The sequence below is a fragment of the Macaca mulatta genome, chromosome 19 (assembly GCF_049350105.2).
Source record: "Macaca mulatta isolate MMU2019108-1 chromosome 19, T2T-MMU8v2.0, whole genome shotgun sequence".
Lineage (NCBI taxonomy): Eukaryota > Metazoa > Chordata > Mammalia > Primates > Cercopithecidae > Macaca > Macaca mulatta.
The window spans coordinates 68,818,745-68,830,802 of NC_133424.1; the positions used below are offsets into that span (position 1 = coordinate 68,818,745).

At 41.0% G+C, this 12,058-nt stretch overlaps 1 protein-coding gene across 10 annotated transcripts in view; it reads left to right on the forward strand.

The window, feature by feature from the left end:
• ZNF471 (zinc finger protein 471) overlaps positions 1–12,058 on the forward strand; it is a 31,155-nt gene that overhangs the window by 7,636 nt on the left and 11,461 nt on the right. For 2 of the 10 annotated variants that reach the window (XR_013409719.1, XM_002801456.4), the window contains exons 1-3: positions 1,166–1,274; positions 4,974–5,061; positions 10,385–10,511. Coding sequence is in view for 5 of the 10 variants with exons in the window: in XM_002801456.4 (XP_002801502.1) it covers positions 5,029–5,061; positions 10,385–10,511 (160 nt within the window). In the remaining 5 variants the exon portion in view is untranslated. Of the gene's footprint in view, positions 1–1,165; positions 4,763–4,973; positions 5,062–9,233; positions 9,561–10,384; positions 10,512–12,058 lie in introns of those variants that run through there. The other 8 variants (XM_077979938.1, XM_077979939.1, XM_077979940.1 and 5 more) reach the window with 8 other exon arrangements.

The following is a 12,058-nucleotide window of genomic DNA, read 5'->3' on the forward strand; positions in this document are numbered from 1 at the left end:
ATCTGGCTATATATTTGTATCCTTTAAAATATCTTTTATAATAAACCAGTAAACATAAATGTTTCCCTGAGTTCTGTGAGCCGCTCTACCAAATTAATGGAACCCAAGGAGCCGGTTGTGGGAGCCCCAAGTTATAGCACATCTCTCTGAAACACAGGTACAACAATCTGGAGTTTGGAATTGGCATGGGAAGTGGGGGACAGTCTTGTGGGACTGAGCTGTCTAACCTGTAGGATCTGATGCTCTCCAGGTAGCGTCAGAATTGAATTGGAGTGGAGGTCATCTGGCTGGTGTCTGCTGCAGAAAGGTTGTTTTGAGATGTTAAGACATTATAAGAGACAATAGAAAAAATGTATACGATACAACCTTCTCTGTGTTATATTTCTCCATAGCCCTTTTTACTATTCATCAGACTATTTATCTAACTCATGAATTTGTGGCTTGTCTCTCTCCACCTCAAAGTAAATTATATAATAAGAGGGCAGGGATTTTTTTTTCTCTGCTGTATCCCCCTGAATTGCTTTACCTTATTTGTCTCACCTTCCCATACTAATTCTACAGTTTTCCTAGTAAGGGCTAGTCCCCTAAAACAGGGACCATTTCCATTCTTTTAAGGGGCGGAACGCGGTTCAATCCTAGCGGACTGGTTCCAAAAACTTCGTGTTATTCACTGCCTCTGAGCAGTGATATTCCCATTTTGCAGCTGAGAGAGGTATTTATTTGCTAGAGTCACAACACGGTAGGGGTTCCGAGTCGCTGTTCTTATACCAAAATAAGCTTAGCACAGAAAGATAATCACATTCCCACGGACAGGCACAGAAGGCCGCGCTCCGAATGACATCGCGATCATAGAGGCACAGACAGCGTCACAAAGCCGCACACATGCTCACACCGAAGGCTCAGCCATCGCGCGCTTCACTCCCAGTCCCCAGAAACCGGTAACTAGGGACTCTTTTGGTCTCTAGGCGAAAGGGTGGGTGGGGGAGAGCGCAATCTTTGCGCCTGCGCACACTCCGCTCTTACCCGCCGGAAGCCCTGGGCCACGCCCACCTGTCATAATCACGTACTGCGCAGGCACCACCCGCTCCATCTCTAAGGTCCCTCCCGCTCCCACAGCAGCCCGAGGACAAGCCCCTCAACGCTAGGCCACGCCTGGTCTCCGCCCGTCACGTCCGACCCCTGAAGAGAGGCTGGCGCCTGCGCGATGGAGGTTCCGGCGTTGACTCAAAGAAGTCCTTCGGATGAGAGCTTCTGGGTGCCAGACGAGGCCGGGGGTTTGTTTTGCGTGGTCTGGGAGTCCGAGCCCGAGGGCTGGGCCAGGAAGGGCAGGCGAGGCGGGCGGCTCAGACCCGGGTCGCGAAGGCCCAGCCGCGTCTTCTGTCCCCAAGACGACTACATTTCCCAGAGGCCAGCGCGGCGCGCGTACTCGAGTCTGCGGGGCGGAGGCCGCGGCTCGGGGCTGCTGGGCGTTCGGGGCGGCTTGGGGCGGCGGGACCACGGGAGTGAGCTGTGGGAGAGATGGGGGTGTGCCTGTGTGTAAAAGATCGGTCAGCGTGTGAGGCTTCGTGAGAGGGTGCGGTTTCTGTGTGTGTGTGTGTGTGTGTGAAGACCGAGAGTCCAGAGTGTGAGACCAGGGTGTGTTCGTGTGTGACAGAGCGAGACGGGTCAGTGCGAGAGACCAGTGAGTGGGAGAGAGATGGGGGTGTGCCTGCATTTGAAAGAGAGCGTGTGAAGCTCTGTGAGAAGATGCGGGATGTGTGGGTGTGTAAGTGTGTAACAGACCGGGTGTCCAGAGCGTGAGACCAGGATGTATTCGTGTGAGAGAGGGAGACGGGCTGGCGTCTGAGAGACCAGTGTGAGAGAGATGGGCGTGGGCCTGTGTGTGAAAGGCCGGTCGGTCGGTGTGTGAGGCTCAATGAGAGGCCAGTGTGTGTGTCAGAGAGAATCACCACGTATGCGAGACTAGACGGTGCGAGGCCAGAGTGTGAGACTGTGGTGTGTTAATGTGTGAAAGGGAGACCAGTGAGTGTGAGAGAGATGGGCGTGGGCCTGTGTGTGAAAGGCCGGTTGGTCAGTGTGTGAGGCTCAATGACAGGCCGGTGTGTGTGTGTTTGAGAGAGAAGAATCACCATGTATGCGAGACTAGACTGTGTGAGGCCAGAGTGTGAGACTGGTGTGTTAATGTGTGAAAGGGAGACCAGTGAGTGTGAGAAATGCGTGTTTTGGGTGAAAGACCCGTCAGTGTGTGAGGCTGTGGTTTATATGTGTCTGACAGACTGAGACCAGAGTGTGAGACCAGGGTGTGTTCGTGTGTGAGTCTCTTTCTCACAACCTGAGTGTTCTCTACACAGCATGACACCAGTGAGTGTGAGAGAGATGAACATGTGGCTGTGTGTGAAAGACCAGTCATGTGAGGCTCCTTGAGAGGCTGGCGTGTGTGAGAGAGAGAAAGACTAAACTGTGAGAGTCTGAAGAGTGAGACTACGGTATGTTGGTATTAGTTTGTGAGAGAGAGGGAGGTGATCAAAGTATGGGACAAAGTTATGTTTCCTGGCATACAACTTCCAAGATCCTTGCAATCTCCAAAGTATTAAGTGTCTTTTTGCATGCTAATGATTGGTGGGCCGGCAGCCTGTAGGTAGATCATGGTAAGGGCTGGTCATCAGAACAACCTAGGCAGGATTAGAGGGTTGGGATTATCAGTACCATCCTCAATCTCCAGGGAGAGGAAAGGAAGCCACAGGTTAAATGGATCATCAGTGGTCAGTGATTTAACCAGCCATGCCTAAGTAATGAAGCTTTCGTAAAAACCCAGAGGGACTGAGTTCATCAAACTTCCAGATAGCTGAACGCTGGAGTCTCCTGTAGGATGAGCCCCTTCCTACATAACCTTTTCCTATGCATTTCTTCACCTGTATCTTTTGTAATAATTCTTTATGATTATAAACGTGTTTCCCTAGGTTCTGTGAGCTGCCCTAGCAAATTAATTGAATGCAAGGAGGGGGTCATAGGAACCCCAATTTTATAGCCAATCAGAAGCACACATAAAACAACCTGGGGCTTGCAATTGGCATTGGAAGTAGGGAGCAATTTTGTAGGACTGAGCCCTCAATGTATGGGATCTTATGCTATCTCCAGGTAAATAGTGTCAGAATTGGGTTGCCCTAGAGGTCACCCACCTGGTATTCATTGAAGAATTTATTGCTTGCCTGGTGTGTGTGTGTGTGTGTGTGTGTGAAGACCCCACACATCTGGTCTTAGAACTGTTTTGTGTTGTGAGAGTAGAGTAAGAGAAACAGTTTGTTTCTCCTCTTTGTCAGCTGAGTGTGTTATCAGGGACTGGACTGTGAGAATCCAGAGTGTGAGCCAGGGTATATCAATGTGTGAGAGAAATAGATGTGCCAGTGTGAAAGATTAACAAGTATGAGGCTCCCTGGAGTCTGAGAAAGATCATGTGTGTGTCTGAGTAAAAACAAGAGACTAGACTGAGAGTTCAGTGATTGGGAGAGAATAGGGTATGTTGGTGTGAGTGTGTGAGAGACCAATGGGTATGTGAGAGACTAAAGTATGTCTCTGTCTGGCCTGGTAGGTAGGGAGATGGTGTATCACAGTATGAAAAAGACTGGAGTGACAGCGACCAGTATGTATTTTGTGTGCATGAGATAAAGCAGTTGGAATGTGAGAGATCAGAGTGTGTTTGTGTATCTGTGTGAGATACTGGTGTATTTGAGTAATTGAGGCCTCTTTGAAAGATACCATTGCATGTGTATGTATGAGAGAACATCATGTTTGTATGCGTGAAAGAGGGAGAGAAAGACTAGTGATGTGGTTGGGTAAGAAAGAAACTATGTGAACCATGGTGTGTTATCCAAAAGGCTTTACAAATATAACCTCTCTGAGGTTGTGAAGCATGAATGTGTGAGACAGAGATAGGGGACAGTGAGCTGTGTGTGTGAGAGAAGTAAGATTAGGGGTATGTGTGAAGGTGTTGGTGAGTCACTGTGTGTGCTTATATTCATGTCCTTAGACAATGGAAATGTGACTGTATATGTGCTTGTTTTGGGGTGCTTGTGATTGTGTCCTCTGTGTGACCAGGAAACTTGTTAGTGTTTGTATGTCACCCTGTATACCTGTAATTGTCTCCCTGTATGACTGCTGTGTGTGGGGAGACTACTTGGAAGATGGATAGTATTGGATTGTTTATGAGTGTGGCTGTTTGGAATTGTGTGTTGCCGGGATAGGAAACATGGAATAGAATTCCTGTCCACAGTCCAGGAGTTTCAGTAAGAAGCAAAAGCTGGGGTGACTGAAACTCCTAACTGAAGCAGGAGACACCCTCAGTTCTGTGTGACAGGAGGGTAATCAAGGGGCTGGGACAGAGGTGAGAGTGAAAGTGGCAGAATTGAGTGCTAAAGGTTCCATCGTTTCAGGGTGAGGAAAGTGAAACATTGCCAGGGAGCAGGGCAGGGGTGCAGTGGTGGGGGTTGAGTGAAGGAGGAGGATAACCCTGGCCCCTAGTGGCATTTGGGAGTCAGATTTTCCTTTTTCTTTTGTTTTTTCCCAAAAACCCCATCCATCTGGCCCAAAAAGGAGCCAGATTTTCAAAGAGTAGACTTTCAAAGCATGAAGCAGAGACCCAAGAAGAAAATGACTCCACCTTTACCTGTAAAAATAGAGGAAATGACTATTTGGTAGGATTATTTCAAAAATAAAGCGAGATAATCTAATCTATGCAGAGTACCTAATACATCTGAATGGGAAGGTAAGTCTTTGAAAAAGATTAAATTTAGGACCTCAAGCATGAAAAAAAAAAAACAAAAACCAGTTATGAGTTACAGCCCTTCAGTTGCCATAGGTTGCTCATACCCAGTTATGGGATCAACCAAAGCTGGGAAGAAGAAGACAGTTTTAGGCTAGTGATTCTGGGAGTGCAGCAAAGGCCTCATCTCTCACTAACCTTTCCCTTCCTTCAGCCTTGCCTTCCCAAGACACTGCTCTTCAAGAGAAAGACCAGAAGAGAAGGCAAAAATGAATGTTGAAGTAGTAAAAGTCATGCCCCAGGTTAGTTGATATTTTCTTTCTCTTCATGAAAGACAGTCTTGCTGTTTAGTACTTTGCAATGCTTCTTTTCTTTTGAAAATTCCCTGATTAACAGTCCAAGAGCCTAGTTCCCACTTCTCTCAGAGGCCACTGTCTTTAACTCTAATTACCTAATGAGTGAGTAATAGCTTAGTATAAAAAGTCATGGAGGCCCCTGGGAGATTCCTCTTCCCACCTTGTGTACCTTTTAAATTTAGTGCTGACTCTTGTGAAAAGACTTGATTTATATTGTATGGAATATATCTGTGGATATCTTAGTACTAGTGAGTTGGGTTCCAGGTTAAATGCGCATCCAGTGCCTCTCCTATATAGAGAATGCATCTACCTGAATTTTTGTCCAAATCTCTGAGTATGTCCTTAAGATAAATTCCTTAAAAGATTTTCTTTACATTTTAAGTATGAATTACCAGCCTCATTTGTTCACCTGAAAAAATCTTATTCTACTTAATTTTTGCAAATTTTATAAATTTAAATAGGTGAGATGTTTACATGGTACAAAATTTAAAAACAAATTTCACCGTTACCTCCCAGTTCTTTTAAGAAGTTATTCTCAGCTTGTATCTCATTCACAGCTATGTTATGCCTTTGTGTGTATACATAAATACTTTCTTCCCTTCAAAGTTAATGGTGTTTTGTGTCCTGTTGATGAAATTTTTGTCTACCTTTAGGTCCTATTTTTCTTCTAAGATTTGTTTTATCCTTCACAGTTAAGTTTCTGGTAAGCTTAGACTTGATTTTTGTGGTTTTCTATCATGGTAGAGCTGAAATTACATTCACTTTTTATGTTAAATTTAATTTACATTAAATTTTTATATTAAATGTATAATTTATAATAAGTGAGGCAGAGATTTATTTTTTCAAGTTGGCGCAATGGCATTAATTGAATTACTCATCTCATTCTCACTAATTTGAAATGCCACCTATACCATGCACTAAACTCCTGTGTATATTTGGTTCTGTTGCTGTACTACACTCAGTTTTACTTGAATTTCTGCTTTTAATTTTTTAATTTTTAAATATTATATTGCACATGTATAAAGAACCATGTATACAAAAGGAACCCTTAATTCTCCCACTGTGAAATTCCCCTTCACATTTTTTCTAAGTGGAAAATGTGTTTTCATGACATACATGAGTGTCAGATGTCCATAATTAGTGCTTAATTAATTTAATTATATGCTTCATATCAAAAGTTATGTTAAATTAATTTTGAAACACTGCTTTTTTTTCTTGCACTGTCAGAGTTCATGAGATATTAAAAAATATTTACATGGATTCTGGGCATCTGTGTCTTCCTCAGCATTAAACCATTTTGTGAATTATCTAACATAATTTTCCAAAGATACAGACCTTTTATGGTTTGTGTGCCTGATGTTGTCGTTAAATTTCTGCCTGAAGTCACAGGCACCATTTAATACAACAGAATTATTCCCCTGCCATTTGCCCTCTAGAAGTAAGTTATCTCCACAATACTACTTACTGTCTTTAGTTTTGATATTTAACCTCATACTCCTGAATAATGTTCCATACACTGTTCCATACACTATTTCTTGATTATTTTAGTTTTAGAAATTATCTAGTAACCTACTACTATAGATGATAAAGATGCAGTCCATTAACCCCATCACCTAAAATGCACACATACATGCTTTTTTGATAGACGGTGAACATTATTCACTATTTTTGTTTTAAGTCAGTGTTCAGGGTAGCTTGGTGTCTTTCATCAATTTGGAAATTTTTCAACCACTGTCTTTTTAAATATTCTGAAACTTTCCTGTTTCTAAGATTACAATTATATACATGTTAATTATTTTTCACACTTTTACATGTCACTTATGCTTTAATTCTCTCTTTAACTCTGTAATCTCCTGTTAAGCCCATAATGGAATTCTTAACTTCTGTTATAGAATACTTAGTTCTAGAATTTCTATTTAATTGTTTAATGTAATTTTCTATTTTCTTCCTGAATTCACTACCTTTCCTTTTAACTCCTTAAAAATATTATCATAATATTTTGATAGCCTTGTTGGATAATTCCATTATCTGAATCTCTTATGTGTTTCTATTTTCTGATTCTTTGAAAATTATCTTGATTTTTGTCTTAAATGCCTCATTTTGGGTTTAGTGCTAGACTTTATATATTTTTAAAAGATAATTTGAAGTTTTGATGTCCTCCGCTTGAGAAGGTTTACTTAAAATATAAATTTTATTTTTTAGAATAGTTTTATATTTGTAGAAAAATTGCGGAGATAGTATAGAGAAATCTTATACCACACCAATCTTCCCCTATTAACGTTTTACATTAGTGTGGTACTGTTGTTAAAATTAATGAACCAATATTGATATGTTATTAGTAACTAAAGTGCTTAGTTTAGATTTTCTTTCATTGTTTCAACTTTTTATTTTTTTTTTTTATTTATTTATTTTTTTTTTTTGAGACACAGTTTCACTCTGTTACCCAGGCTGGAGTGCAGTGGCAGGATCATAGCTCACTATAACCTACCTCTCCAGTTCAAGCAATTCTCACGCCTCAGCCACTTGAGTAGCTGGGATTATAGGCATGCAGCACTGTGCACAGCCAATTTTTGTATTTTTGGTAGGGGTGGGGTTTTGCCATATTGTCCTTGCCATGCTATGTAGGCTGGTCTTGAGCTCTTCGCCTCAACTGATCCACCAGCCTTGGCCTCCCAAAGTGCTGGGATCATAAGTGTGAGCCACTGCACCTGGCCAGGTTTTATCTAATGTCTTTTTTCTGTTCCAGGATACTATCTAGGAAATTATATTACATTTAGTAGCCATATTTCCTAAGACTCCTCTTAGCTGTGATAGTTTTTCATACTTTGCTTATTGATGACCTTGTCAACTTTGAGGAATACTCGATTATTTTGTAGAATGTCTCAAATATGATGTTTTTTCATGATTAGAGTAGGGTACTGTGTTTTGGGGAGGAAGATTGCAGAAGTAAATTTCCTTTTTCATCACATCAAATCAGGGGTGCACACTGTCAACATGAGTTATTACTGTTGATGTTAATTGATGTTAATTAACTTGGAGGTAGTGTTTGTCAGATTTCTCTATAATAAGGTGACTCTTTTTTCCCTCACTTTTCCATACTGTACTGTTTGTAAGGAAGTCACTATGCACAATCTACACTCCAAGAGTGGGAAATTATGTTCTACCTCCTTAAGGGCAAACATAAATCATTTGAAAATCTTCTGAATGAGATGTTTGCCTATTTTTCTCATTTATTTTATTTAGTCTTAATTAATTTAGTCACTTATGGCCGGGCGCGGTGGCTCAAGCCTGTAATCCCAGCACTTTGGGAGGCCGAGACGGGTGGATCACGAGGTCAGGAGATCGAGACCATCCTGGCTAACACAATGAAACCCCGTCACCACTAAAAATACAAAAAAAATTAGCCGGGCGTGGTGGCGGCGCCTGTAGTCCCAGCTACTCGGGAGGCTGAGGCAGGAGAATGGCGGGAACCCGGGAGGCGGAGCTTGCAGTGAGCTGAGATCCGGCCACTGCACTCCAGCCTGGGCGACAGAGCGAGACTCCGCCTCAAAAAAAAAAAAAAAAAAAAATTTAGTTACTTATTCAGTCTTAATCCTCCTGGAAATTTCATAAATTATCTGATACCTTGCAATAAATGGTTTTTTCCTTAAAAAGAAAAAAAGAATTACAAGCTCTTCAGATGCTATCCATTGGGATTTACCTCATTGGTTATAGCATTATCAGTTAAAAACATCACTACATATACATGTGTATATATATATATATATATATAAAGTTATTTCATTGATATTGGTAAAATTCTGGTAGTATATATACCAGATTATTAACCATGAGTACCAGGATCAAAAGCAATCAGTTTTTTTTTTCCTGTGGGAACAGCCAAAGCTCCTCTGTCCTTAATCGTCACCAAAATTATCCTAAATACTGGAAAGAATGTGAGCACCTTTTGCTTGCATTGAGGAATTCATCTCATTTTATAAGAATATGTGAAATGGTGGTTCTTAGTTCTCAACTTACTAGAAGGTGAAAACTAGAATTCAGGAAAACTGAGAGTTCACAGAGAAACAGACAATTTTGTAATTCTTTTATATGAAAAATATATTAAACATTTTTCTTTTTTTTTTTTTTTTTTTTTTTTTTTTTGAGACGGAGTCTCGCTCTGTCACCCAGGCTGGAGTGCAGTGGCCGGATCTCAGCTCACTGCAAGCTCCGCCTCCCGGGTTCACGCCATTCTCCTGCCTCAGCCTCCCGAGTAGCTGGGACTACAGGTGCCTGCCACCTCGCCCGGCTAAGTTTTTGTATTTTTAGTAGAGACGGGGTTTCACTGTGTTAGCCAGGATGGTCTCGATCTCCTGACCTCGTGATCCGCCCGTCTCGGCCTCCCAAAGTGCTGGGATTACAGGTTTGAGCCACCGCGCCCGGCCATATTAAACATTTTTCTAAAGGTATGTATATCTTCTGAAGTCCCCTACATTGAATATCTGCTTAAAATTTGCTTTTAAACACTAATCTTTAGAACAAAGACATGATACAGAGATTACTGTTTAAAGCAAATTAAAATGTTGTGCTCCTAACCTTGTCTTTATTTAGTTATATTTTTGATAACTTTGCAAATCAGGCACTAAGATTAAGAAGATATTCATTTTCAATGGAAATAAATCTGAAGGTGAAAAATTCCCACAATAACTTTTAAAATTTCTTACAACCTGCTGGTGATTATAACTGGTCATTAATTTTTCTCTAAGAACATTTAAAAGTTATAACTTCAATTTCATTTTGTTCTGCAACTGTGGGTTCTACCAACCGTTGGTGGAAAACACAGTATTCACTGATGCAGACATAAGAAAATTGCATTCTTAAACATGTTTTTATTATTTAAGAAAAAAAAAATCAGCCACATTAGTTCAATGCCTTTCTCCTATCCCTGCCAATAAAACTTGGATCCCATGGAGAATCATTTAAAAAATATCAATTTAGATATTCCTTTTATGCTTTTGAAGATTCAACACAGGTATGTGTTCTTCCTTGAAGCCCTCTTCACTGCCTTGTAGTTATGCACGCACATTTCTCTATGTTCGGAATTGGTTGGCACCATTGTACCCAATGCAGTTAAACACTTCCATAAGTACTATTTTGACTTGGATCTTCATATTTATGTTTTTTCTCTTCTATGAGTTATTTCTCACATAAAGTAGAGACATCTTGCATCAACTCAGAGTTATCTTTGGACATGAGTATTGGTCGGTTAAGAATATATTTATCACTTCAGGACTTAGTGACATTCAAGGATGTGGCAATAGATTTTTCCCAGGAAGAATGGCAATGGATGAACCCTGCTCAGAAGCATTTATACAGGAGTATGATGTTGGAGAACTATCAGAGCCTGGTATCACTTGGTGAGGATCTTTTCCCTCCTGCATAATCTACCTTTAAGGAACTTTTATGTTTTTATATATTATGAAATTTGTTTTTGTTATATGTAGGTCAGAATGGAATCTGGGAATGGAATCTGAGAAACAGAGGATATTGAGGGACTGAAGAAAACTTGAGATTTAGAGTTAGTGAATTTGGTGAATATCAGATATTCCATGCGTACACCCTTAAGGCAATTGGGAACACAGGACACAATGTGAATCTCACCAGTCTCCTGGGTTTCCTTGTTCTCTCTCTCCTACAGAATTATTATCACCACTAGACAACAACAAGGTTCACAAAGAATATATAGCTAGATTACTATAAATTCAGAATATCACTTTTAAAATCTGTATCTTTATATTAACTTGTGATAAGTAACAAACTGAAGACACAAACTGAAAATGGCTTCAGATCGCTTACAGTTAGGGAAATTCATATGGCCTTTTCTTCTAAGCACTGGGGCCACCTCATTGGCTAAATTAGCTTTCTGTTCTGTAGAAGCCCTTTTGATTATGCTTGTGGTTCATTGAGCTTCTTGAAACTAAATTTATATCTTAAACCAAATTTGGGAAATTTTTAGCCATTATTTCTTCAAATCTTTTTTTCTGTTCTTTTATGTTTTGGGACTTCAGTTACACCTATGTTAGATTGTTTGATATTGTGCCCTAGGTAACCAAGGATTGTTTCACTTTTAAAAATCTTTGTTCTCTGTTTTAATTTCTCTCTCTCTCTCTTTTTTTTTTTTTTTTTAAAGACAGTCTTGCTCTGTTGCCCAGGCTGGAGTGCAGTGGCGCAATCTTGGCCCACCACCTCCCAGGTTCAAGCAATTCTCCTGCCTTAGCCTCCCAGGTAGCTGGGATTACAGGCACCCACCACCACACCCAGCTCATTTTTTTTTTTTCTTTTATTTTTTTGAGACAGAGTCTCACTCTGTTGCCCAGGCTGGAGTGCAGTGGCTCCATCTCAGCTCACTGCAACCTCTGCCTGCCGGGTTCACACCATTCTTCTGCCTCAGCCTCCCAAGTAGCTGGGACTACAGGTGGCTGCCACCATGCCCGGCTAATTGTTTTGTATTTTTTTAGTAGAGATGGGGTTTCACTATGTTAACCAGGATGGTCTTGATCTCCTGACCTCGTGATCCACCCGCCTCAGCCTTCCAAAGTGCTGGGATTATAAGTGTGAGCCACTGTGCCCGGCCTAATTTTTTTATTTTTAACAAAGACAGGGTTTCACCATGTTGCCCAGGTTGGTCTCGAACTCCTGACCTCAGGTGATCTGCCCATCTCTGCCTCCCAAAGTGCTGGGATTACAGGCACGAGCCACTGTGCCCAGCTCAGATTGGATAATTTCTGTTGATTCATAGTCAAATTCCCTGACTCTATCCTTACCCTCAGTGTTTGGTTAGGTGCATCTAGTGAATTTTTAAGTTTCAGATGTTATATTTTTTAAATTATATAATATTTATTTGGTTCTTATAGTTTCTTTTCTGAGATTTTCTGTGTGTGCATGCTTTTTCTAATGGGCATGA